Source organism: Anolis carolinensis, chromosome 3, assembly GCF_035594765.1.
Source record: "Anolis carolinensis isolate JA03-04 chromosome 3, rAnoCar3.1.pri, whole genome shotgun sequence".
NCBI classification, from domain to species: domain Eukaryota; kingdom Metazoa; phylum Chordata; class Lepidosauria; order Squamata; family Dactyloidae; genus Anolis; species Anolis carolinensis.
The window spans coordinates 178,278,778-178,306,758 of NC_085843.1; the positions used below are offsets into that span (position 1 = coordinate 178,278,778).

Genomic DNA, 27,981 nt, shown 5'->3' on the forward strand with positions numbered 1-27,981 from the left:
CTCAGCTCTATCTATTGCTTGCCCACATTCTGCCTTCTACTCTTTGCTTCATCCAATCTATATGCACCATACATAAGAAACGCCTCCCCATATACAAGGTTAAATGTGACATTCAGGACCACTTTGCCTGATTCCCAAATACATCTTCACCAAGACAATCAACATTTATTCCATCATATGCATGTTTTTTCCCCACAACTTGCTATGACATTTTTATTTTTAATATGGATTAAGATTTCTTTGGAACGTAATTCACATAGACTTTCAAAACACTTTAATGGGCTGTACCATAGCTGATAAATCATCAGCAGTAATAAGATCTACTAACCGAAAGGTGGCCAGTTCAAAGCCTGACCTCAAGCCCAGCTCACTGCTTACTTAAGCAGTTCGAAAACAGCTTATAAACTGTAAGTAGAGAAATTAGGTACCGCAAATTGTGGGGGAGGTATTTTATGACACCATAAATAACAAGACCAGAAACGCAGTGACTGAAATGAAGGTGGAAGGACGAAGTCCTGATGGCTCTTCATCATAGAGAATGAAGCAACAGCACCCCCTGTAACTGATTCTGAGTGCAATCTCAACCTCCAAGGCATCAAAAAACCTGGACTTCAAGACTACATACCTCCTTCTCTTTGTCTTATTCTATTCTGTCCTGTCTCCAAACGGCATTGAATGTTTGCCGTGTATGTGTACTGTGATCAGCCCTTAGTCCCCTTGGGGAGATAGGGCAGAATATAAATAGAGTTGTTGTTGTTGTTGTTGTTGTTGTTATTATTATTATTATTATTGATTTGATGCACAAGTATCCATTCAAAAGCATCTAAATAAACACACTGCAACATCAGCATCTATGCTGAATCAAAACTGAGAAACAACACAATTAAACATACCAAACTTGTGAAAGAGCTGCGTGTAGTGCAACATTTTATGATGTTTTTCAAATTCAACACCCAAAATGCATTGAAAACAGCTACAAAATTGAAAAAAATATGTAATTTTTTTCGTTACAGACTTGTGAAATTGTTATATGTGACAGAGCCTCAGGTCATTTTGTGATCTATCCCCACTTCTTTATAAGATATGAGATATCTTGCATTCATTATTTCAACATAGTGTGTCATGAAAGGGAGAAACTAAACAATTTAGCAGGACAGACTTAACTTTGGGTTTGCTCTAAATGGGTGGTCAGCAAGATCATATGGACATCCAGACCAAGAGGCACAAGCGCTTGGCTTTCTCCTTTCTGCCTATGAGCTGCATCCGGTTTATTCAACCAAACATGGCCTTTTAAAAATTCATGCTTTAATATTTGCACTTGTATATAAAAGAACAAGAAAAGCATACATGGGAATTTCCCTTTCAACAAATGTTTTAATATTATTTGAACTCAAAGGCAGACAATTAAATAGAATATATGTATATATGTACAGTAGAGTCTCACTAATCCAAGCTAAACGGGCCGGCAGAAGCTTGGATAAGCGAATATCTTGGATTATAAGGACTGATCAAGGAAAAGCCTATTAAACATCAAATTAGGTTATGATTTTACAAATTAAGCACCAAAACTTCATGTTATACAACAAATTTGACAGAAAAAGTAGTTCAATATGCAGTAATGTTATGTTGTAATTACTGTATTTACGAATTTAGCACCAAAACATCACGATATATTGGAAACATTGACTACAAAAATGCGTTGGATTATCCAGAGGCTTGGATAAGCGAGGCTTGGATAAGTGAGACTCTACTGTATTTCCTTTATATCCTACTCTTCTCCCAATAATAACTCTCAATGTGGCTAACAGCATTTTAAAAACAATACAAATTAAAGGCAATACAAAAGCATTCATAAAAATATAAATGTATGCTTTAAAACAATTATATAATTGATAAAGTTTAAACACTAAACAATAAAAGTATTAACATTCATCCAGAGACCATATACAATGTTAAGAAAGTACCAGCATTGCACAGCATTAAAAGCCCAACCCCTCAACTACTGGTGGAAGGGCAACAGGAAAGGAGATAGTCTAGCATCCCTTCTCCCAAACTGCCAAATAATGCAATTTGAATTGTATTATATGGTTGGTGTAGATCAGGCATGGGCAAACCATTTGACACAGGAGCCACATTGTGTTTTAACATTTGACAGACGGGCTGGGCCATTGGCAGATGGATGGAGAGGGTTTTTATGAATCAACTGAAAAAAACATAAACAAGACCCTTTACACACTGTACATATCTCATTTGTAGTGCAAAAAAGAAAAAGAAAAGAAAGAACAATGCAATATTTAAAATGAAGAACAATTTCAACCAACATAAACTTAAGAGGGAGCCCCTGGTGGAGAAGTGGGTTAAAGCCTTGTGACCTGAAAGTTGGGCTGCTGATCTGCAAGCTGCCAGGTTCGAATTCCATCCGGGGAGAGCTGCGGATGAGCTCCCTCTATCAGCTCCAGCTCCATGCGGGGTCATGAGAGAAACCTCCCACAAGGACGGTAAAACATCAAAAAACATCCAGGCGTCCCTTGGGCAACGTCCTTGCAGACGGCCAATTCTCTCACTCCAGAAGCGACTTGCAGTTTCTCAAATCGCTCCTGACATGGAAAAAAACAAAACAAAACAAAAAAAACTTAAAAGAGTATTTCAATGGAAAACCTCAGGGGTCTTCCAGTTCAACCCCTTTCTGCCATGTATGAAAAGCACAATCAAAGTATCCCCAAAAGATGGCCATCTAGCCTAATAATAATAATAATAATAATAATAATAATAATAATAATAATAATAATAATAATAGTACAGTTTTCTGGCATTGTATATTTCTGCTGCCTCTGTGACTGTTCATTTGTATTTTGATTCCGTAGCCTACTTGTCGATGGATGTCCAGAATCAGCAGCATCCACCGTGGTCCTTTTTATCCTGGGCGACGACCGAGCCAGTATAGACTTCGTTTTGGTTTGATTCTCCATAATGTTAATGGGTTAAGTTCCCTTGCAGCCCAGGAGCAAGCCATCAGGACAAATGCAATTAAGGCCAAGATTGAAAAATCAGCTGATAACCCAAAATGCAGACTCTGCAAGGAAACTAATGAAACCATTGATCATATCCTCAGCTGCTGTAAGAAAATTGCACAGACAGACTATAAACAGAGGCGCAGCTATATGGCCCAATTGATTCATTGGAACTTATGCCTCAAGTACCACCTGCCAGCAGCAAAGAACTGGTGGGATCACAAACCTGCAAAAGTATTGGAAAATGAGCACGCAAAGATACTGTGGGACTTCCGAATCCAGACTGACAAAGTTCTGGAACACAACACACCAGACATCACAGTTGTGGAAAAGAAAAAGGTTTGGATCATTGATGTTGCCATCCCAGGTGACAGTCGCATTGATGAAAAACCACAGGAAAAACTCAGCCGCTATCAGGACCTCAAGATTGAACTTCAAAGAGGTGGTCCTGGTGGTGATGGGCACAATGGGTGCCATGCCAAAAGATCTCAGCCAGCATTTGGAAACAATAGACATTGACAAAATTATGATCTGTCAGCTGCAAAAGGCCACCCTACTGGGATCTGCACGCATCATCAGAAAATGCATCACACAGTCCTAGACACTTGGGAAGTGTTCGATTTGTGATTTTTTTGAAACGAAATCCAGCATATCTATCTTGTTTGCTGTGTCATACAATAATAATAATAATAATAATAATAATAATAATAATAATAATAATAGTAATAATAATATTAGCAGAAACCCCAGAGGCCATCCAGTTCAAATCCCTTCTGCAATGCAGAAAAAGCACAACCAAAGTACCTTCTGAGCGATGGGAGGGAAATAGGATTTTGGAAGCAATGAAAGCAAAGGGGAAAGGGTCTGGATGATCAGATTTAAGATCCAAGTACTGCCCAGATGACATTTAATATACATCCTCTCCACAGTCTTCCAAACTGTCTTACATCAGAATGTGCTAGATTAGAACTGGGGACACCAATGGTACCCCTGTTTTACGGGGCATTCTCCTTGACCAAGCATCCCCGCTGTTGCCTGAAAAGCACTAGTATAGCAGATAATACATGAGGAAACAAAAAAAAAATTAATTTTGAAAAGTGGGAATGAACCATGTTTGTGGGCATGTATAATCCTAATTTCTTAAAGCGATCCACACAACTAAGGTGTTCTGTAATATGCCCAACATGTTAAAGATGGAGTGTGATAATGTCTGGCTTTAACAATGTATATTTCTATATATCTACCAATATATGCATACTGATATGTTGGTAATTATGAAAGAAGGGAGGCAAACAATACAGTTTGATTGGCTGTGATGATCGTAGACCTTCATTAGAACTTCATTCCTGAGATGTGATTGGACAATTGGATTCTGCAAAGAGTCAGTTACTTGGAGGGAGGGAGCAGTTAGAACTGTTGACAGTTGGGACTTGAAGAAAAAAGAAATAAGAAGTTCTTCCCATTTGATTATCTACTTGGCTCCGTGATAACAAAAGGTGTATTGGCATCTCTGTGACCTGTATGTTTGTTTACTATGTTTCTGTACTTTGTCTTAATATGTGAAAAGGGGGGAGCAATATTCTCTTGCCTCTAAATTGTGACCTTTAGAAATAAACAACTGTAAAGTAAGAAACCATTTCACTCTAAACATGGGACAATTAAATAGTATATCCTCTCAGAATTTGCATTCTGTACTAATCCAACACCTACAGTGTATTTATTACACATTTGTGTTGCTGTATAACTGGGTTCATTATGAGCTGTACAAGGGGATGGAAAATTTCAGCTCTGCGTCACTCTAAATGGTGGATCTAGGAAAAAGCAGACATCAGAAGATACAATTATGGACTTTTATTCAACACAACAATTATCTGATTTATGACACTAAATGTAACAAGATAAGATAGCTTTCCTGACCTTAGACTGAAGCAAATACAGTGCTTATACAAGTGCACATTAGTTCCCCTCAACATAGTACAATTTAAAAAATATTGTGTTTGCCAAATATCATATCTGTTCTGATACTTTGAAAAATCTAATCAATGGATTTTAATTTATTTTAATCTTCATTTCAAGAAACAATGAAGGGAAATAAAAGGACTTTTAACATCCTGGCCCAGAGACTGGTCCACTATTTAGAAAAAGACAATAACACAGTAGCAAGACATCATAAATCATAAAGCAAAATTTTATGTCAACTGGCAGCAAGTTTGCATCTATGCTGCTTACACAATTAACTAATAATAATAAAATTCTACAGGAAGTTGAACTGCAGTTTGAATTTTAATAACTGTCTTCACTCTTTGTCCCATGATTGATTGGTCTGAAAAAAATTCAAAGCCCTTTTTATTAATGAATGTCCAGCTAATAAAGTACAGGAACTGAACAACTCAATGGCCATTTATATACCAATGGTTGCTAATAGCAGACCACTACTGCAAGCTAATAGCAGAACATGCAAAAAATGCTAATGATCGGTCTCCTGTTATGATTTATTAACCCTTTTCTGTCCTTAATATTTATTTATTTATTTATTTACATCACTTTTACCCCACCTTTCTCTTCGAGGAGACTCAAAGCGGCTTACAGTAAATAGGCAAAAATTCAATGCCTAAAGACAATGTAAAAACAACAATTTATATAAAACAATCTACAAAACAACAGTTCATATAAAACAGGTACCATTACAAAATAAAATCACATTATATAAAATTTTAAGAATGTCCAAGATTAAAATCCATTCATCCAGAATCCTCAAGTCTTTGTACAGGTCATGTAAAGTCCATGTTCTTATTCATTAAAAGCTTGTGTGCACAGCCATGTCTTTAAGGCTTTCCTGAAGCCTTGGAGAGTTGGTATCTGCCGTATGTTGCTAGGGAGGGTGTTCCACAGCCGAGGAGCCACCACCGAGAAGGCCCTGTCCCTTGTTCCCACCAGTCTTACCTGCAGGCAATATGTTCTCTGCAGGCAATAAGGTGGAGGTTTTCCAAAGGTAACAACAGGGAACCCTTCCTTACTGGGGTTCTCTAAGCAGAAGCACCTTCCATGAAAATCAAAATAGATTAAAATGCTTAACTAATAATGCATGCAAATATACCCTCAGGAAAGGTGACATACTCAATGACAAATTTGTATACTAGCCCCCTGGCCTTTCACAAGCTGGTCACAGGTTAACCAAAGGTGAGTCATACCAGGGAACTAACCATTTTAATGTTTATTTAATGAGTGGAAAAATTAGAAAGGGAGAAAGAGAATGAATATAGTCATCAGATGAACATCAGGTGATTGACACCCACACTGTCTACATTCTGTAAAGAGCTAAAAACGTGGATGTTCTGTTGTGCTTTCGATTAAACAGTTCACAAGATATTTGGCCTTCAACTATATCTACCAGCAGTTCCCACACTTTATCCCTGTCCTTCCTCCTATATAGGTTTAGCATTTTAAACTGACATTGCTCTTTTACTTCCAATTTATTATTGGTCCTTGCAATTTTGTCCACCAGCCCCGTTCTGAAATTCTATTGCACAATTCCCTCCCCCCCCCCCCCCCCCCGAATTTCAGTACCCATTACTGCTCAGAGTATTGGCTGTTGATGATGCTGTTTTTATGTTATTGTCATGTTGTAATGTTGTTGATTTTATTGAGATATGTTTTAATCTGTATTTAGTTTTAATCTTTGTTGGATCGGGCATGTCCTCATGTAAGCTGCCCTGAGTCCCTTCGGGGAGATGGAGGCAGGATATTATAATAGGGGAAGCAATAAACAGCCACAACTAGTATAGAATCAATATACATTTGCAATATATAGATACCTCTTCGTCAATTTGGTTTTGCATTCTCAGAAGCATTTGGGGAGTGGCTAAGGTGAAACTTGACATAACTCAGAACTTGTTTTCATGCAACATCCAAATACTATCACCCCTCCATCTCACAATGCACAGAAAATATTTTAGATTTTTACAAATATTTTTTTCATGCCCAATTTTCAATCTTATCTAATCCTGCATTCTGCTACTACAATGACCAACCAGATGCTTATGGGAAGCTCACAAGAAAAACATGGATGCAAGAGCTTCTCACTCTTCCATTTCCCAGCAACAGGCATTCTAAGAAGCTTGGTTTCTGATACCGACTATAACGTCACATCCCTAATGTAAGTAAAGCTTTGGTGACATCTCATTAAATGTCATCTTACATATCTGATGGCCTCTTTTGCTCAAGTACATATGGTCCAATTGTCACATTTTCAACTCTTGTCTCTTTTAGGCTGGGTAGACAGTATGCATTCATAGAGTTTTACAATACTAATGGAAAACTGCTGCAGCTGTTAAAACTGGATCTGAACTGAGCCCTGGGATTTTATGTTAAAAACAAAACAAACACAAATTGAGTAAAATTTTGTACACAAAAGGCAAAAGATTCATTCAGAAAACTATATGGAGTCCTCCATGAATTGAAGCATAATTTTTGACGTATGAGGTTTTCCTTAGGATCCTGCTCAAGCAGCCAAATTGGCAGGTCAATCATAAAGATTCATCTTCTGTGGTTTTCAGCTTGACTGCACACACACAATGCAAATGCAGCTGCATCCATGACCCAAACCTAAATGGCAGCCCTCGTAAGTGCAGACGCTGTTTTCCCAGGACATTCTCCAGTAAATAACATATGGCAGGTGGTACCATGGAAGATTAAAGTAATAATCACAGCATCATCTGAGGACTTCATGTTCTTCTCTCTCTCTCATGATAAAAGTATGAGAGAGAGAATTTATATAATCATTATTTATGTTCTCTGCAGGCAATAAGGTGGAGGTTTTCCAAAGGTAACAACAGGGAACCCTTCCTTACTGGGGTTCTCTAAGCAGAAGGTAAGTAACAATAGATACTGATTCTTAAAGCACAATTTACTTGTCAATACTATACCAATCTTCCTCTATCATATGTAGCAAAGATTGGTTTGTTTAAGAAACAACTTGAAAAAGTCATGCTGGTTAGAATATTTGGGGAGCTGTACTCCAAAACAGTAACTTCTAACAATTCTCATTCTAGGAACCACTCTTTTTTCACTAAGACCCCTTTTACACTACCACATAATCCAGATAATCCACATTGTCTGCTTTGAACTGGATAATATGAGTTTACACTGCCATATAATTCAGTTCAAATCAGATAATCTGGATTTTATATAGCAGTGCAGAAGGAGCCACAGAGAAAACCTCTTATTAGCCTGTGAGAAATTCAAAGGGGTTGTCTAAACATCTCTCCAAGAGCATGTTCTAGCATTCTCTGCAAAATACCATAGCTACATGGCAGATGAACTGGGATTCCTGAATAGAAAAAAAATCATATGACTAATACCCCAGAGAGTTTGAAAGCAATGGCATAAGCAAATGAATGTCTTTGTTAGTGAATTCTATTAATTTCCACTCAAAGACAACAGTAGCATTATGGTAAGGGTGACATAAAACAGATTGCTAAATTAGAGAAATTTAGTCTGCTAATACAAAAGTTAACTTGGCAGGCCACATTCTGAAACTTAAGACATACCATTGCCCAGTGGTCTTCGTTAGTATGATATCCTGGAGATCCCATGTTAAAACAAAGAGACTCATTACTTTGGTTTAAATATAGAATGACAATTGCAAAATTAAATTAATCCCACAGAGTGCATAACCTTGTCCTGTACGAGGACTTGGTAAGACCCTGTGGACGAAGGCAGAATTGTGAAACGACCAATAATTAACTGAGAAGCAGAGACAGAACATGGCGAAAAGATGATGGCAGAAAAAGTGGTCATGAAGTATAGGAAACTAATCACTACTGAGTAGGGGAAATTATTTTAGGGAGAAACAGGCACCTGACTTTTTGACTTTCAAACCAGTATAGTGGGATATTGCCATAGGGATAGGGTGCATAAAACTGCACTTTGAAGAACAGTGCTGGACACAATGGTTTCATATATTTTCAGGGCTATGAATTCTAGCAAACAGAATGTTTATGAGGAAATACAAGATCTCCAAATTATATCAAATATAGTTGGCACAATGTTCTGAAATTTAGATAGGCTGATCTTGAACACCTGCTTATTCTGGTTAAGAGTGCAATCTATACCGAAAGAGCCTTTGCTTTGCTAATATTGTACAACTTTTCTTATAGCCAGAGTGGGCAAACTGGATCCAGTAGGCTGAATGAGGCTTCTCATGGCTATTTCTATGGGCCTCTTCCCATTCCAAAAAAGGCCATCAAAAATACTATTTATACTCCTTGCACCAGGTACGGCAGTTTTATGGTAAAATTGGGAGGGGAGGCAACCATCCAAATTTCCATTATTTTTGAGGGTGAAAAATTGAGTCTTCTAGGCAGTCTTTTGCTTCAAAATATATCTATAAGCAATGGGGGAGATAGCAAACTATGCCGTCACACCCGGACACCTGTGATAAATTAAGATGTGCTCTTTTCTTTGCTGGGTGAACTGCAGGGGCCTTACTTTGAAACTCAGGAGTCCCAGCAACTAAGGCCACTCCAAATCGAACATCAAACAAAACTTTTACTTCCTGAAAGTTCTTAACAGGCTTGGCACAAGGTGTTGAGGTTACAAATACAAACAGTCAACTTATAAAATCATGCAGATGTTCCTTTTTGTTTTTCCTTTTAGCTGCTGGGTTAACTTCCTCCAAAGGTGAAGAGATCCTGGGATGCTGTTTACCCTAACCCTGAGTTGCTATATCAGAAAGAGCTGGTCTTTCCCTATCTAAACTCAAAATTAGTTTGGAGACAAAGAGGTTAGAGCTTCTTCCAATGGGAATCCTGGGATACTTTCTGCCCCAGTGCTGAGTTACTATTTTTAGAAAGAGCAGGTCTTTCTCTATCTGAACTCAGAACCGGTTTTAAAGGCAAGAGGTTAGTACTTATGATGGCTTGTCTGAGCTGGCCTGGCTTGACTACACATGCACATCTGAGTTTTTCTCTTCAGTAAAAAGGCAAAAAAGGCTTCTCAAAATGGAGATTTCATCCCCAGGAAAAAGGGGCAGTCTCAAGAACAAAAGGATACTTTGCAAGCCGAAAGTAGCAAAGGCTTAGCAGGCTGGTTGCAAACCTCTGTTAATAATTAACTATCAGGGTGCTGCTGAGCCTGTAACAACCCTGGAAGAAATGCAAAAAACAAAAAAGGGTGCTATTTCCTACAACTATAGGACAATGCAAGTCAAACTCCTGGGAGACGGAACACAAACCAATTATCCAAGTTACTCATGTATTCATTTTGTATTCTTAAATAAGCAACATAAGAATACAAAATAAAGAAAATAAAGTCATATAGAATAAATATGTGAAACAAGTCAAGATTCAACACAATATGTTTTGTTCATAATGGACATTTACTTAGCTTTCGGCAGTCAACAAATATTTGGGAATAGTTCCAATATAATATTTTGTATCTATGGAATGCTCCTGAAATAATTCCAATGGTGTGTACTATTGTGAAACAATTTTGGCAGAATGCTTCATAATATTGCTGGTTTCTATGATTGTTTGAGACCAAACTAGATGTTATAAGAAATATGGAAGTTTGTTGTCAAAGACCTTTGTGGCCAGAATCATTGGGTTGCTGTGAGTATTCTGGGCTGTATGGCCATGTTCCAGAAGCATTATCTCCTAACGAGAGAAGCCAGGCTTTGAAGCTAAAAGGCAATTAAAATTAATTAAAAGTTTTTCTCTGATATTAAGTCTAGCTGTGTCTGACTCTGGAGGTTGATGCTTATCTCCATTTCTAAGCCAAGGAGCCGGCATTATCCGTAGACACCCCCAAAGTCATGTGTAGTATGCAAAATTTTGAGACATCTTCTGAATGAAAATGATCTTGTTTGGATCACATGAGTTAAGAGAAAAAACACATTCTTGAATCTCACTGTCAAATTTTTAAAAAGAACTTCTTCTTGTAGAACAGATAGGCAATTAATACCCAGAGTGAAGTGGCCAGCAGATGCTGAAAGAGTGGTTCGGCGTGAGAGGTCGCATACTTCATTTCCCACCTGAAAGGGAAATAAGTCCCCAGCAGGGAGCTTGCAACGTAGATGAGGATTGAATTCATGCCTATATATTTGTGGGCAAAACAAAACAATTAGGATGTACTCATGTGGAGAAGTTCACATAATCTTCCGGTGACATTCTGTATATTTTAAGCCTAAACTATTATACTTCCCACACATTTCCTTATGTGGTAAATTAGGAACCACCCCCTGGCATTTTTGTGGAAGCAACTTTTGTATGAAGGAGTCACAAGTACAATCACCAAACAACCTGAAATGGTAGAATATAGGCATAGAATCATAGAATCATAGAATAATAGAAGAGACCTCATGGGCCATCCAACCCCCTGCCAAGAAGCAGGAAATCGCATTCAAAGCACCCCCGACAGATGGCCATCCAGCCTCTGCTTAAAAGCCTCCAAAGATGGAGCCTCCACCACAGTCTATAGGGCAGAGAGTTCCACTGCTGAACAGCTCTCACAGTGAGGAAGTTCTTCCTAATGTTCAAGTGGAATCTCCTTTCCTGTAGTTTAAAGCCATTGTTCCACATCCTAGTCTCCAGGTCAGCAGAAAACATGCTTGCTCCCTCCTCCTTATGACTTCCCTCACATATTTACCACTTTACCACTTTAGTAAAAATTAGGCCTGAATGAAGGCAAGTTCCTGGGAGTCACACAAAATACAATTAGACTGATTCAGGCCTTGGGAATGTTACATTTTCTACATTGATAAGGATACACCAATTGATATCATCTTTGACCATGATGGCTGTGGAATTTTGGGCCTGAAATCTTCTTTGTAAGTTCCATTTGAATTCATTTATCTGTTCTGCTTCTTTCCTTCTCCTTTTTTTTTCTAAAATTGCATTTCAGGAACAGAAAACATGATCTTTCCCTGCAAGCACATCTTTCTGCTGCTACTTTCCATGGAGGTCAGAGTGAATATTATTTAATGTGTCTTAAAATGACTAATTAGTCTTTCAATCTCGCTCGGCTCTCCAGAGAGTTTGCAACAAACAAACAATTAAAATCACAGTCAATAATGATTAGAAAAGCAGCTAATATAGACATTATAAAAACAATATTAAAATTCAATATGGTAGTTATGACTATACCCACTGTTGACAACAAGATATACTTGTGTGGCATAAAGCAATGTTGAATGTACATACTATGTTGGGAAAAGTATAATGGAAGCACTATTTTGATACAGCAAACACTACACCTGCAGTATACTGAGGTTCAGAGATTATTCTCTAGACAGGGAAAGAAAGTGTTAGGAACTCGGTGTCAGCCTATGCAATGGTTTCAAGACCAGGAAAGTGCAGCATGGTACAAGCCCAGTAAAGGTGAAAGACCTTTGAGGGGTCTACCTCTTGTGACTCTAGTAAGCTTTCAAATTAAAATAATTACAATATCTTTTGATTTGGTAGGTCTAGAAAAAACAAGCCACAGCATAACTCAGTACTCATAAAAATATTATTTGGGCATAAAGTCTGCTTAAAAGCAAAAAGTCTCCAGGTCACAATGGAAAGGAGGTAAGCTTGACCCAATCCAGGAAATAGTGAATCCACAAACTATCACCTCCCACCCAAGTGTCCAATGAAAGGTGGGAGCCAGAGCTGTGTTCGCTGTCAAAAAATAATGGTCTTTTCATGGAGCCAAGGGCAAAGCCAAAGCTTGGGATCCCAGGGGTCATAACAGAAACAGATTCCAATCTGATGAGCAAAATTGGGCACAGGGCAGGGTTTGAAGTTGATTGATTCTGAAGTCAATAATGCTGGTTGCAATGCAATAGTCAAACAGAACAGTTTGCAAAATTCTGCAAACTAATCAAACCTTTATATCTCAATAGATAATTATTGATAGGGTCAAAAGATGAAGGGAGGCAGTATACTAGTGCTTTTTGTCTGTGCACTCAAGTTTATATCCATGAGCACTAAATGTCAAGAAGCATTCAATCCTCCATAGGTTTCCCTCCAAAGGGGGAAAAGGTATAACAAAGGGACAGATGTTCCACAGAGAACACGTATCAAAGAATCAGGACTGTCTCCACTAATCCTAGGCAACTGGAAGATATTCTCTAGTGAGGCTGTGGATGACAGGCAATTGATTTAGAGAGCCTGAATATAATATACAGTGTTCAGCAAATGATCAGCCATGCATACTTTGAAGCAGCTTTACGGGGACTGATGAGGGCAAAAGCCTAGCTACTTGGATACCTGAATTATGACCTATTATAGGCATAAGCCATTTGCCACTGCAGCTTCATAAATTACAAGACTGTATCCCTGAACAAACACATAATTAAGTAGAGATGGACAGGTGGCTGCAGAGGAAGTTGTAAGACTGTGCAAAATACAGAATGATTTACTCGACTTCTACCAGGTATACTCCACTTTGAAAGTAGCATCACTTGTTAATGGCTATAGTTACTTGAATTAATTACCAAGCAGCCTTTCCGTGTGTTTGGAACTGATGTCCTGTAATTCTTACCCAAGTGATTAGATGATATAAACCCAAAATATCATAATTATTAATCCATATATTAGTTTTTTCTGCCCTTCTGCAGAAAAGGACAACAAGCAACTTTTTTAAAAAGACTGTTAGCCTATAAAATGCATCGTTAATAAATCATTAAAAATAACACAATGATCATAATCAAAAGCCACAGCAAGACCAGGCTCTGAAAATAGAAATATTTCACCTGCTGGCAGAAGCCAAGCGGGGAAGAAAATAAAATGTAATTTTGGCAGCCACTGTTGAATTAAAATAGCTTAACTGTTTTCAGTTGCTGGGTGCAGTTGTTTTACTTGCAAATAACTGTATATATGTAGGGAAGATGAGATTATTAAAACCTGTGAATTCTCGGTTCTATTTTCCCCCAGAGGATACTGCATTTTGAGACATGCCCCCAGGCCCTGCATAATTGGGCCTTAAATATCAGCACAGAGCTATGATTGGAACACTGCATTGTTGTTCATTGTGCCAATCAAGGACCACAATGAGAGATGGTTCCACTCTTACCTGGAAAAATGAAAGGCTGGCCTCCCCACCATTTTTTCACATCAATAACATAAAACATGATTCCCAACAAGACAAAGGAAAAGCAGCTCAGTGTAGTGACAAAAGATAGAGACCTGGCAAAGACAGGAAACAAAGAGTGATGAGACAAGCTTAGTGTTGGGTGAGAGTTGGAGAACCAAGTAGATCAATGTTCCACCTATATAACCACAGAGTTTGTAAGCAACAAGTTTCAATGTCACTTTGGACTTCATCATACGCAAGTCATCCCCTCCCCTCCCCTATTTTGACACATTTCTTCAACAGTTCATAGACGAAATAACATGGAGCCCGTCATATGACTCAAACAGACTTCCGCGTATCATCCATGGTGTTTTGTCAATGAACTGTGGAGAAACGGGGGGAACTGAAGCTGGAAGAAATCATCTTCTAAGCTCCTGATGTGCCTGGAAATGGGAGAAAATGCTTAAAAGCATGTAGGATGAGATCTGTCAGATTTGCCTGTGTTGTATCCTGGAGGATTAGGCATTTCTATGGGCATTCCCCTATGCTCCACTTCTTTTACTAAATCCTGCATGAGCCTGAAACAGTATCTTTTTAAATAAAGTAATCCTAAGGAATAATGCAATTGTAAGATATCACCACTTTGCTTTCACTGCATTTTCTCCATCATAGTAAACTAGGCTTTTGAAATTGCGCTATTGCTAACTTTTAAATTTTTTGGTTCCTCTTTTTACCAGTTATAGGAAGTTAGAACTGTGCCTTGGGTCTCCTCTAGAGTAAGGGGATTCAGAGTGAAAGTAAAATATCCCAGAAATAGTGTCTGTCTGAAGAATGAAGCCTTGGGTATTTTCTAGAGTAAGGAATTTGAGAGGGAAAGTAAAATGTTGTTTCAAGAATGAGGATGTTTGAGGCAAGAGGAAGCAGTCCTGTGTGATAGGGGTAAGTAAATTCTCTGTCTTCTTTAACAATGGAATCTTACGCAAAGAAGACAATTCTACATGCAAGAAGATGGTTTATCCCACTTTCCCCAGCTCCGTCTGATGAGATCCTTTGAGTAACATTTAAGAAAAGAAAGTAGGGTATAATAATAACAAAAAACAACAATAATAATATCATCATAATCTCAGGAAAGGACTATGGAAGAGAACTTGGAAGCTTACTTTTAGAAGGTAACCCATTCCTTTTACCTGCTATTATGTTTGAAAGGCAGCTTATTTTCATTGCTTACTGTTATGATGGGGAAATAACCCATTATGATACTTTTTTTCTCATTGCGAGAGGAACATAGATCTTACAGTTTTCTTCTAAGGCCCTTCTCTGCATAGAAAAACAAAGATTGAAATGGGAGTCTGAATAAAGAGCTAATTCTGGAACTCTTGATGAATTGATTGAATGTAAAGCACCTGTTTTGCCTCTTGATCACTGTCTCTATGTGAACCGAACCATGACCCCAAGGCGAAACTCAATAGCTCTCCTATCCTCTTTCTCTTCAAAAGGCAGAATAGGAAAGGAGTGTTATTCCTAGGCTCTATGGTAAGAGTGGGTGAAAAACATGTGAACTACATGAGGCCTGTGCTTTCAATCCCTCCAGTTGTCCCCATATACAATGCATTGCCTCACAAGCCCTCCATCAGAACCTTGTAACATTTTTAAAAAGCAAAAAATCTCTAAAATCAGTAAAAAAAAAATCCTGAAATCAGAAATGATGTGGTCACATAAACTGGTGAGACTTGCTAAGGTGTGTGCAAAAATGTGCCCATCTTCCTCTGCAGTTACTCAATGGGATAGATGGACCAGCCTAGAAGGAGAAATATGGACACCGAGCCACAGTGTAGCTTCAAACAAAAATAGTCCTCTAAGTTTTCTATTTTTTTTTCTTTTGGCAGAAAAGGTTCAAGTTATTGTATAGCTAAGCTACATGTCTTCTAATGCACTGAATGCTTTGTTTGTATATATAGTTAAACGTAGCAAATGGCTGAGGCACCTTCATTTCATAAGAAGCCATTTCCCTTCAGCTCAAACAGCCATTGTCTTTTCCAAAATTTTCCTGCCCTTCCTTAAGACCCAACCAACCAGACAGTTCATTTGCATACTACGAGGACTGTAAGTAAGTAGCTATTGATTTTTCACTTTTCCTTGAAAACCATCAAGTGCTTCATCCAAGTGTTTCATCCTCTTTGATAAGCACCATAAAAAAGGGCAGGAGATAATGGACAGGCTCATTGGAAGCTCTCTAGGTGTTCAAAACTAGTTAACTTTCCATTAAGAGCCATTGAATTTCTTAGGATTTCTTGAGAACATGAAAGAGATGCTCCGTCTTTGGTACCCTTCCCTTGTGCTTTGTTTTAAAAATAGAAGCAAAATCCAAGGCATTTGAGAGCAATGCCATTGATTCACAATAAAATACAGGGTTTCATATCAACATTATTATGCATATGTCCATTAGAAGAGCACATTTGTACAATAATGTCAACCTATTATTCTGGAAAAAACGAATGCCTTGTGCTCAGATCCAGCTATCAGGATCACAGTGTTGCAGGCAGCTGTATGGTTGCTTCTGGAAAGGAATGTGACATAGTCCCGAATGATTACATGTGATCACATGATTATGTGCCATATTAGTGATCCGCCCCCTGGGAAATAATTTAATCCACACTAATCAATTACAACTATCAACATGGGAGTCCACAGCCATGTTGCTATCACTGCATGAAATTGCCATTGTGGTGCAGTGGTCAGAGCATTAGAGGAGGAAATGTGAGATGCAGGTCCAATCACAACTGTGCAACCTTGAGTGACTCACTGAGAAAAGTCATGCACATCACCTTGATCTCGCTGGAGGAAAGGATAGATTATAAATTTAGCAGCAAATACATAATCAGTAACTGAGAGCAAGCCTGTATCTTAACAAAAGCCTAATCAATGCTTTCCATTTTGGAAGTGGAAAAGTAACAAGGATATGGAATGGTCATGCACAATCCCATGTACCCCATGTGCATAGAAATCAGCCCCCGACACTGTTTCCGCAAAGCATTTGTTACATTTTGGATGGCTTGGAAATATTATTTGTTACAGTGGTTGGGTAATTATGGGTTGTAGGCCAAATAAATAACTTTTCTTATCTCTCCGCACGTGCATGTAATATGTATTTAGGCCTATGGAAAAGACATCACTTGTTTACGGTACAAAGAGGGATCCCATGCTTACATGATTCATTACCAACTCAGCTAAAACTTGCACATCATCTCACTACACAATGCTGTTCCACTGAGTCAGTCATCACGTTCAAGATGAGAGTCATCATCCGATAATGGGAGATCGAGTAATGAGCATGGATAAAACAATTCAGGGAAGTAAAAACAAAACAAAAAAATAATGAGTATAGGGGAATGCCAAGCAACAAACTGGCACGAGTATGTTAGAATCAAATAGGATCTATTGAGTTGTGTCTAGTTGCAGGTTTTGAGCAAATTCGGTTGTGACTTGCATCAGTTGAATTTATCCAGAGGGATGTGAAAGCACTTACCAGAGATTTTTATTGATGGGGATGAATCCTTCATTTTGTGTACATTTGGTTAGAATGGCAGAGATAAACCCCTTAAGATGAAGGGAAAAAAACAGATAACAGGTCAATAACAAGTAACTCAAATCTATCTAACTCAAAAATCACAGGGAAAGAGAGGAGAGGAAGGAACAGATTCTCTGCCAAGTTTTAAGTGTTTCCATTGATTAATTAATCAAAATATGCCTTACAGAGCAAGCGGAGAATCTCAACTGTATCCAAGATTCTGATCTGAGCAATGATTGTTTTATTTTATTTCATTTACTCAAGAAAAGCCTTTTCCAAAAATTGGATTAGCCTAGATTCATGAACCTCAGTGTTGCAAGAGAAATGAAACCCACTTCTGGCATTAATTTTCCTGGTTTAGCAAAAAGGATGAGTCCCTAGTATTTCTGGAGCTGTATTTCTCCCTAAACAACCCAAACCTTTTCTCACGTTTTTGCAAAATACAGACTGGTAGACAGTAATGTCAATATTGTTTTCTATAATTTTAATGGTTATGATAATTATTTGCTCTATTTTTATCCCACCTTTCTCCCCATAGGGATTCATGACACCATCATGGAGGAGACATGAATCTTGTTGGATTCTTATTGTATATCTTTAGTACAGTAGTAAGTTGTTCCCTAGGCTAAATCAGGTTTCAAAAGGGTTTTTTAAGGATGTCTCAGTGAACATTTTATGGAGAGACTGTTGTCAGGAACCCCCCCCAAAAAAAGAGGAACTAAATACAAGCTTTAAAGCCAAAATATGAATTCTATATAAAATATGAATTATATGTAAAAGCAGCACCTTCCTGATGGTCCACAATATTCATTTCCAGCAGTCCAGCCAGAAACAACACATTCTGAGTGGGATTAGTTAACCTCATAACAAAGTAATCCCTGGGAGGAACTGAAAAGGAAATGCATGCCCACAAACCCAGAATAATGAGCCTAACCCAAAATCTCCTAACAAAAGGAATTTCACTTCATGCTTCAAAAATTTATATATTTGGTTAAAATATCATTTATAATATGCACATGGCTATAACCTTCTTGAGACACATACATATATGTTTTATATTAAAAGTAACTAAACTGTGTTGGAGTAGGGACGCATATTTGTATAGATACAGTCCAGCGCATTTAAAAAAGTCTTAAACAAAATATTCTGTTTGTGTACATATGTCCAGGGGGCTTTGCCATTTGCCCACCTACTATGTAGTGAGCCCATCAAGGAAAGACAATGCTGGTCAAAAAACCCAAATGCTGTCAACAAAAACTTTAATCTCCTGAGGGAATTCGGAGATGTGATGTTGCCAGACTCCAACAATATACAGATAAAATCTGTATGTTTTTGATTGAATTAATTTATCTGCATAACAGCCCTATTGTGTTCTATGCCTCTTGGTCAATAATCCCATCATGTTTTACTGTTTTACATACTGATTCACTATATGCTTCTTGCCCATCCCTTCTCCAGGCAGGCCTTTTCAAACGACTCCAGTTCAAAGCCTACCAATGAGTTGTTTATTTTATTTTTTTCACCATGGAGGAGACTCCATTCACCTCTGATGTCATGAGGATTTCCCAGCCAAAGAGAATGAAGCCGAGGCAATTTATGACCAATCAGAGGAGGGCACTGGGACTCTGAATGGCTTTCAAATGGGATAAAATGTCTTGCACAGTATTGCTTAGCTGTTGTCTGATCATTTTGAGCAGAGACAGAAATTATTTCAGGCCGGAAAGTAATAAACCTCTGCTCCTGTTGCCTTCAACAAAATTTGCATGTCTTTATCTGGCTGGCATTGTAGCGGGTCCTCCACTCACTCCTTAATGGGTAGCTGAATTTCCGCTTCAAGACTAGACAAAACATTAACATTAGCTAATATATATTAAGTGAAATGGAATCTGCCACAAATTGTTACAGTATATAGTCATCCCTCTACATTCATTGGAGTTAGGTGCATGGGACCCCACAAAAGTGAAAAAGTGCAATTACAAAAATTGCTAATTTATATTTGAGTGAATTCTCTGGGAATCTCTAGATCAGTAGTTCTCAACTTGTGGGTCCCCAGATGTTTTGGCCTTCAACTCCCAGAAATTCTAATAGCTGGTAAACTAACTGGGATTCTGGGAGTTGTAGGCCAAAACACCTGGGGACCCACAGATTGGGAACCACTGCTCTAGCATAATGCCCATAAGAAGGTGGCCCTAGAGTTGCAATGGGGGACCTGGAGAGGATATTTTAATCAGATCTGCAAATAATCAAATCCACAAAGGTCCAACCCGCAAATGTGGAGGCCTGGCTTCACATCTAGTAATTCCTTTTTGTTCTGTGTGCCACCATTTTGTAAGACATCATTTTGGCAATCAACTTTGAGTTCCTCAAAGAGTGTGGTTTTCCTCCACCAATTGTTCTTCTCTCAAATGAAGTTCATGGAGGTTTATAAAACCTTCTCACAAGCCTCCAACTTACAATTTTAAATAAGTTTACTATTTTTTATTTAAAAGCTAACTTTAAAACATTGTCCCAACTTAATAAAAAAACACACCACACTATTTTAGTCTCATTATTCCACTTTAACTGCCATGGCTACATTCCATGCAATCCTTTAATTTGGAGTTTAGTGAGGTCCAAGAACTGTCTGTCAGAGAATTCTAAATGCTCCTCCCTAAACTATAAATCCCAGAATTCCAGAGAATGTTGTCCTGGCAATCTAAGTGGAAAAGCAGTACTATTAACAGTTTAGTGTGATTAGGACTACATGATACAAAATAAGAAACACATTTACAAATATTTATAATATAGATATTTAAAATTATCTAAATTCTGTGTAGAACCAAATGATTTAACAGAATGCCTGAAGCTAAACAGAAGTGAAACCAGTATTTTAGTCTGGGTGCCACAAAAGAAAAAGATCTTGTTCTCGGCCACCTTAACTCTTGGTGGTGGACCATACAGCATGGTCCCCGAATCAGATCTTGAAACAATGGGTAGTGTTATATAAGTCTTGATATCCTTACCCTAAACTGTTTAGCTGCTCATAGATAAGGAGTAGCTGCAGCTGGAAATAATCTGGAACCCAGTACTGTTGATGTAAACCTGGCAGTATGCGTTCTCACACGTTGTGGAAATAGTGTATGAGCCATGAGGGAGGCGGGGAACTACTACTACTACTACTACTACTATTTCTTCATTCCATGGTTAGGGTAGTTTGAAATGCAGTTCTGAGAAAGAAATTCCAAGTGTGAAGTGAGGCTCAAGCAGATCCCTTGCTTAGACAGTTTTAATGACAAATTTTAAAATTCCATTTTATATCTAACTTTGGTTTTGTGTATTTTAATATGTATTTTAAGGAAATATGTTTTAATATTGTATTCTATTGAGTGTCTTTAAATGATTGTGTGTTTTATATGTTTTAGTAATGTTGTAACTGCCTCGAGCCGTGAAGAGAGGCAGTAAGAAATATAATAATAATAATAATAATAATAATAATAATAATAATAATAATTATTATTATTATTATTATTATTATTATTATTATTATTATCTTGATAGTCTGGACGTTTTACTTACTCAGACTGGGACTATAGAATGGAAAACACATAAGCCATGTCTAAAATAGACCCCCTACACTTTTAAAAAGTTCACTAGTTTAACACGGTAAAAACATATTCATTATTCTATCCTTGATTCTCCCGTACCTCCTCAATATTATTATCTCCCACTCTCACCTCTTGTAGAAACACATATTTACAAATAATCCTGCTTCATATAATCCTTTGCATTTCCCTTTATGGGAAGTAGAGAACTGAATATTTCTATGCCAAGGAGTCCCTATAGCCCTGTATTTAGAGGAAAATGGGAGGAAGAAATCTAAATATCCCCAGCAGGGTCCTCAACAGCATTTGGCATAGTTGTCCTCTTTTCAGCACCATGCTTTTGGCTTTCGTACCAGGAGGACTAGCAAGACTAAAGAGCTGCTTGAGGTATTCCAAATAAATCTTGGCTGAAGAAATTCAAATAAATCTACGGCTGCAGGAAACCGTTAATGCCACACACCCTCTGCACAGTGTTAAAACGCTAAATTAATTAAATAAATCAATTGATGAAATCACCCTATAAACGTGACAGTGTGCCATAATTTAGCACAAGCTGTATGAGCTGCAAATCAGAGATGGTCTGGGGAGAAAGAAATGATTTGTTTCTATGGTTGTTTGCTTGGAGGAGAAAGGAAATGCATCCATATGGGAGTCTCCTCTTTACAGTGACACACACACTACAAATGGGAACATTAAAAAAGCAGAGGAAGTGCAAAACAGTGTAATACCTCTGGTTCAGATTCTAATATTTGGCAATAAAGAGGGAGTTTCCATCTGAGGCTAGGGATGGGTGACTCTCTCAAATTCAATTTCACACTGATTCTCAGTTCTGCCCTTCAAAGTTCGTTCCATCTTATTTCCACACCACAATTCGATTATTAACAAGGTGCTTTGGGTCTCCCACTGGAAAAACAGGTGGGATAAAATCCCTCCAACTACACAAACATGTGGTAGGATTTTAGACACATTTAGGGTCTTCCTTTTTGAAAGCATATGTGTTGAATATTCTGGTGAAATTCACATTTGACTTGAAAAGACTACAGCCATTTAACCAGAGTAAACCTACACAGTTTGTGACCCACCATCCAAACATAGCTCCCTAGTCATACACTGTGCCATTCCAGATGCTAATCAATAACCACAATGTTAATGGACTAGTGGTTTAAGAACAATTAAAAGAAATATCCACATAGCATCCCCTACTCACACTAGTCACCAAGTTCCTCCCAAATGCATAGGCATATATATACACACACTGAATTGAGTACACACAATTCAGGCAAGGCACAGGTGATTTTTCTGGCTCCCCTTTCCACAGACTTTCTGAACAATAGTTGGTACTGCTACCATATTCCTCATTCTCCTTTCTTGCTCCTTCTTTTGCAGGGATGGGGCAGGAGGGAAGACAGCCATGATTGGCTGGCAAACTATGACTCTTGTCCTCCCCAAACTGGCCTAATTCTGACCCTGCAAAGCAATTTATCTTTGTAAAAAAATAACTTTCCTATACAATGATATTGCTACAGTTTAAGGATCTCCTCAGATGGATTTCTGGCTCCATTTCAATGCACTTTGGAAATGGAAACTCACAGGAGTCCCACAGAGGCCATCACATGGTGCAAGGGCACTTACAGTGGGTCTCAGTGAAGTTCTGTTTCTGCAGTGCATGAAAATGGGTCCAGAAGTCTGTCTTCAGGAGTTGGGTGTTACACAGCTCCAAATCTGAGAAAGTGGGGGAAAGCAAAGAAAAGATGGTGAAAGGACATGGGATGGCTGGCTATCCCAAAAGATGAGGGAAAACGCCCGTCTGATGAAGTCCTAAGTAACTTATTCGGGCAGAGACAATGAATTTTCTTCTCTTGCTGTTTACCTCTGAGAGACAGCAAATAATCCATCTAGTGAGTATTTGCCAATCAGATTTTCTTAGTATTAAGCCAACATCTTAATGAAAGCAGTTCCAAACTTTTAATCTATGGCTGACTCAAAAATTCACCTCTTTCAAAAAACAAACAAACATATTAACTGCCTAAAATATTACAGATCTGTGGTTAAATTAGCTTTGAGATGTCTTAATGAATGCTTATGGATTCATGTTCCATAGAAGAATGAAGAATTTCTGAAATCAAAGATTAGGTTGGGGGTGATGGATGACGGCGGGAAAAAGGCATGTACTATAATTAGAAACTGATCATACACAACTGCTTTTGATAGCTGTCCACTATTTCAGCTAGTAATGAGCTATTGGAAAAGCCATTGGGAAATGGTTGGCTTTCATACATAGCTCTAATCAAAAATGGAAATGAGCTATTTTATTTTTATTCCTGAACAAAGGCGTGATGCAGATGTAGCATTCTTTTATCCCCTTGCTGTGCTTTTGGATTTGGCTATGGACTGTAGGCTTACAGACCACCTCGGTTTTCCTTCTTTAATTCATGAATTCTTCAACTCTTTGCTCAATGGAGAAATAAGCAGGCCAAAAATGTGTTTATACCAGTGTTAATAATAAGTATTCTTAATCCTTTATCACACAACATGGCTATAGTGCTACTATTCCACTGTAATTGTCATGACAACACTGTGGAATTCTAGGGCCAGTAGTTGAATGCCTTCTCTAAAGTGCAAATCCCAGAATTCCATACAATGTTGTGATGGCATTCAAAGTACAATATATCACTATAACGGTATAGTGTGATAAGAAGTTTAGTGTCAAAATGACACTAAGCTTTTAATATCAAAATGGATAAATCAGACAACCAGTTGGAAGCTTGCTTTATTAATAAAAATGGATCACAATTAGCCTTAATGACAAACATGCTGTCATTAGCTCAAGCATGAGGTAGGGCTAGACATAATTTCACATGGGACTACTTTCTGCCTGCCACACCTCTTTACTACAACTACCAAAACTGATTTTGCAGCCTTTGCAGCCCTTTGGAAATTTTAACCAGTTCTATCCTTCCCTCTTCAGCACAAATATCTTCTAGCACGGGTTCCCCACACACCACCCCTTGCATTTTCTGGTATGGTCTTGAAAAATACTCTCACTCATCCCCAGACTTCACCCTTCCCTGGTCATTAATTAATGGTGGCAAGGCAACTGTATTTTCCACTGAAATTGCATTTTACAAGCATTCAGAAGTCAAGTATGTGGATTGGCACTGGGCTACTATCCTTGATGATCTGACTGAGGATTCCTGTAATAAAGCTCAAAACAACCACAGGATTTGATATACCAAACCCCACCCAAACTCATTTAAAACAGATTTATTTATGATCACTAGAATCAAAATTTGTTCCCTTTCCAGTATTTAATCAGCAAAACAGAAAGCTCCAATTTAATGAAAAGAATAGTATGCAAATAATATACTGTTTAAATGAAAAAACCAACATAACATGCAGAACAATTATGTATCGTAAATGTGTTTATGTTGTAAATGTAGATAATGTTTTAAAATAAGATTAACGTATTCTGAAGTATTCTTGAGATCCAGGGAGTTTTGAGGGGGTGACTTGGCCTTCATATTTATACCAACATCTCTGGCCTGATTTGCAAGTTTGTTCTTGTATGAATGGTTGGAGCTTAGAAAAATTACTTCAGAGGGGCCTCAGTTTCCGGGAGCTAGGATTCTAGAAGTTGTATTCCAAAAGAAAAAAAAGTAACTTATTCAAGTTTGGATTATAAATCTGCCATCACATATTTCACTTAATCTGTCTTTTCATGGAAATGTTATTTAAAACCACACAAAAATTATTTACTCCTGAGCTGCTTTTCAGTCTGTGTAGCTCTTGATGTTGTTTACAGTCATATGGAGGAAAATACATCTAAAACCAAGATATACAGTACTAATATATGGCTGCATTGATCACTATTTGTTTAATTTCTCAAATAAATAACATTAAAAACTGGACAGTCTACATGTATATGTTATGTCTTAAATATGTTAGTCTGTGGACAAAAAGTGGACTAGTTGGGAAGCGCACTTCTCTGGCACATATTGGGTCAGGAAAAAGGAGTCTACTAAACAATCTCCCAGTACAGGCAGTCCCCGAATTACAAACATCCCACTTACAAACAACTATTTTTGGCTGGAGTTACACTGTTCTGACTTACATACACATTCAACTTAAGAACAAACCTACAGAACCTATTTTGTTTGCAACTTGGGGACTGCCTGTACTGTGGAAATTAAACTTTCGTTTCTGCTCTTACATACATACTGTTTAGCCTTAGTTCAGCCTAGTGTGCAACAATGTGATGTGGCAGCTAAAAAATCCAACGGGATTCTGGCCTGCATAAATAGGGGTATAGCGTCTAGATCCAGGGAAGTCATGCTCCCCCTCTATTCTGCCTTGATCAGACCACACCTGGAATACTGTGTCCAATTTTGGGCACCGCAGTTGAAGGGAGATGTTGACATGCTGGAAAGCATCCAGAGGAGGGCGACTAAAATGATTAAGGGTCTGGAGAACAAGCCCTATGAGGAGCGGCTTAAAGAACTGGGCATGTTTAGCCTGCAAAAGAGAAGGCTGAGAGGAGACATGATAGCCATGTACAAAAATGTGAGGGGACGTCATAGGGAAGAGGGAGCAAACTTGTTTTCTGCTGCCCTGCAGACTAGGACACGGAACAATGGCTTCAAACTACAGGAAAGGAGATTCCACCTGAACATCAGGAAGAACTTCCTCACTGTGAGAGCTGTTCGACAGTGGAACTCTCTTCTCTGGACTGTGGTGGAGGCTCCTTCTTTGGAGGCTTTTAAGCAGAGGCTGGATGGCCATCTGTTGGGGGTGCGTTGAATGCAATTTCCTGCTTCTTAGCGGGGGGTTGGACTGGATGGCCCATGAGGTCTCTTCCAACTTTACTATTCTATGATTCTATGAATAACAGGATGTTGCTGCTGCTGCTGCTCAGTCGTTTAGTCGTCTCTGACTCTTCGTGACCTCATGGACCAGTCCACGCCAGAACTCCCTGTCGGCCGTCACCGCCCCCAGTTCCTTCAAGGTCAAGTCAGTCACTTCAAGGATACCATCCATCCATCTTGCCCTTGGATGGCCTCTCTTCCTTTTTCCTTCTGTTTTCCCCAGCATCGTGATCTTTTCCAAGCTCTCCTGTCTCCTCATGATGTGGCCAAAATACTTCAGCTTTGCCTCTAATATCCTTCCCTCCAGTGAGCAGCCAGGCATTATTTCCTGGAGGATGGACAGGTTGGATCTTCTTGTGGTCCAAGGCACTCTCAGGATTTTCCTCCAGCACCAAAGTTCAAAAGCGTCTATCTTCCTTCGCTCAGCCTTCCTTATGGTCCAGCTCTCGCATCCATAGGTTACTATGGGGAATACCATTGCTTTGACTATGTGGACCTTCGTTGCCAGTGTGATGTCTCTGCTCTTCACTATTTTATCAAGGTTGGCCATTGCTCTCCTCCCAAGAAGTAAACGTCTTCTGATTTCCTGGCTGCAGTCTGCATCTGCAGTGATCTTCGCGCTTAGAAATATAAAGTCTGTCACTGCCTCCACATTTTCTCCCTCGATTTGCCAGTTATCAATAGGCATAGCTGCCATGATCTTGGTTTTCTTGATGTTTAACTGCAACCCAGCTTTTGCACTTTCTTCTTTCACCTTGGTGATAAGGCTCCTCAGCTCTTCCTCACTTTCGGCCATCAGAGTGATATCATCTGCATACCTAAGGTTGTTAATGTTTCTTCCAGCAATTTTGACTCCGGCCTTGGATTCCAATAACAGAATAGGTAGCAGAAAAGAGAGCACTGTTTACTTAGTTAATACTCTATGTATATCACTGTTTTTTTCTCTGTGTTAGGAACGACCTGAGAAACTGCAAGTTGCTTCTGATGCGAGAGAATTGGTTGTCTGCAAGGACGTTGCCGAGGGGACACCCGGACTTATATCGCTGTTTTACCATCCTTGTGGGAGGCTTCTCAAATGTCCTTATATCACTGCTGATATACATATAAGCATAACAGTGGCTATCTGAATTACTGGCCCACACACATACACACACACAAAGGAAATACAATAATACAGTATTGAAATATATGTAACACATACTGATGGGATCATGTCTGTGCATTCATAAAACAACAATTAAACAACCTAACAGCATCAGGGAAGGGGGCAGGAGGTGAACTGGCAGATCCTGAGACATGGAGCACTTTGGTCCTCAGTGTAAGAAAATGTGGTGAGAAAAAGGAAAAGGAGGAGTCATCCAAGAGGGCATAGCGGTAGCCCAGTGGTTCTCAAAGTGTGCTCCATGGAGCCTTTGGACCTCTGCGAAGTATACTGAGGGGGCTCCATGGTTTCCTCCTGCTCCCATGTTTTTCCTCCTCTTTCTGCTCCTCCCCCTCCCCTGCCTATCTCGCCCCAAAAGCCTTTTCCCTGCTGCCCTCACCGCCAAAAGACTCCCCCTGCCTCTTTTGCTGCCCAGACCCTTTCCCCTCACTTTCTTTGCTTCCAAAACCCTATTTCCCTTCCACTGCTCAAGGGGTGCTTGATTGTGCTTTTTCTGCATGGCAGAAGGGAGTTGAACTGGATGGTCCTGGGGTTGTTCCTATTACAACTACTATTATTATTACTATTATTATAATTACAAAGTCTGGGTGGCCATCAGTTGAGAGTGCCTTGATTTTGCTTTTACAGCATGGCAGAAGGGGGTTGGACATGATGGCCCCTGGGGGTCTTCCAATGAAATATTGTTAAGTTTGATTAAAATCGTTCTTCATTTTAGATATTGTATTGTACCTCACAACCTCTG

At 38.7% G+C, this 27,981-nt stretch overlaps 1 protein-coding gene across 5 annotated transcripts in view; it reads right to left on the reverse strand.

The window, feature by feature from the left end:
* Positions 1 to 6,570: 6,570 nt before the first annotated feature.
* Positions 6,571 to 27,981, reverse strand: part of LOC103279643 (heparan-alpha-glucosaminide N-acetyltransferase) — a 258,014-nt gene continuing 236,603 nt past the window's right edge. For all 5 annotated transcript variants that reach the window (XM_062975853.1, XM_062975850.1, XM_062975851.1 and 2 more), the window contains 3 exons: positions 17,593 to 17,663; positions 14,067 to 14,179; positions 6,571 to 11,104 (listed from right to left, as the gene is read on the reverse strand). In XM_062975853.1, coding sequence (XP_062831923.1) covers positions 10,923 to 11,104; positions 14,067 to 14,179; positions 17,593 to 17,663 — 366 coding nt within the window. In that variant the 3' untranslated portion in view covers positions 6,571 to 10,922. The remainder of the gene's footprint in view (positions 11,105 to 14,066; positions 14,180 to 17,592; positions 17,664 to 27,981) is intronic.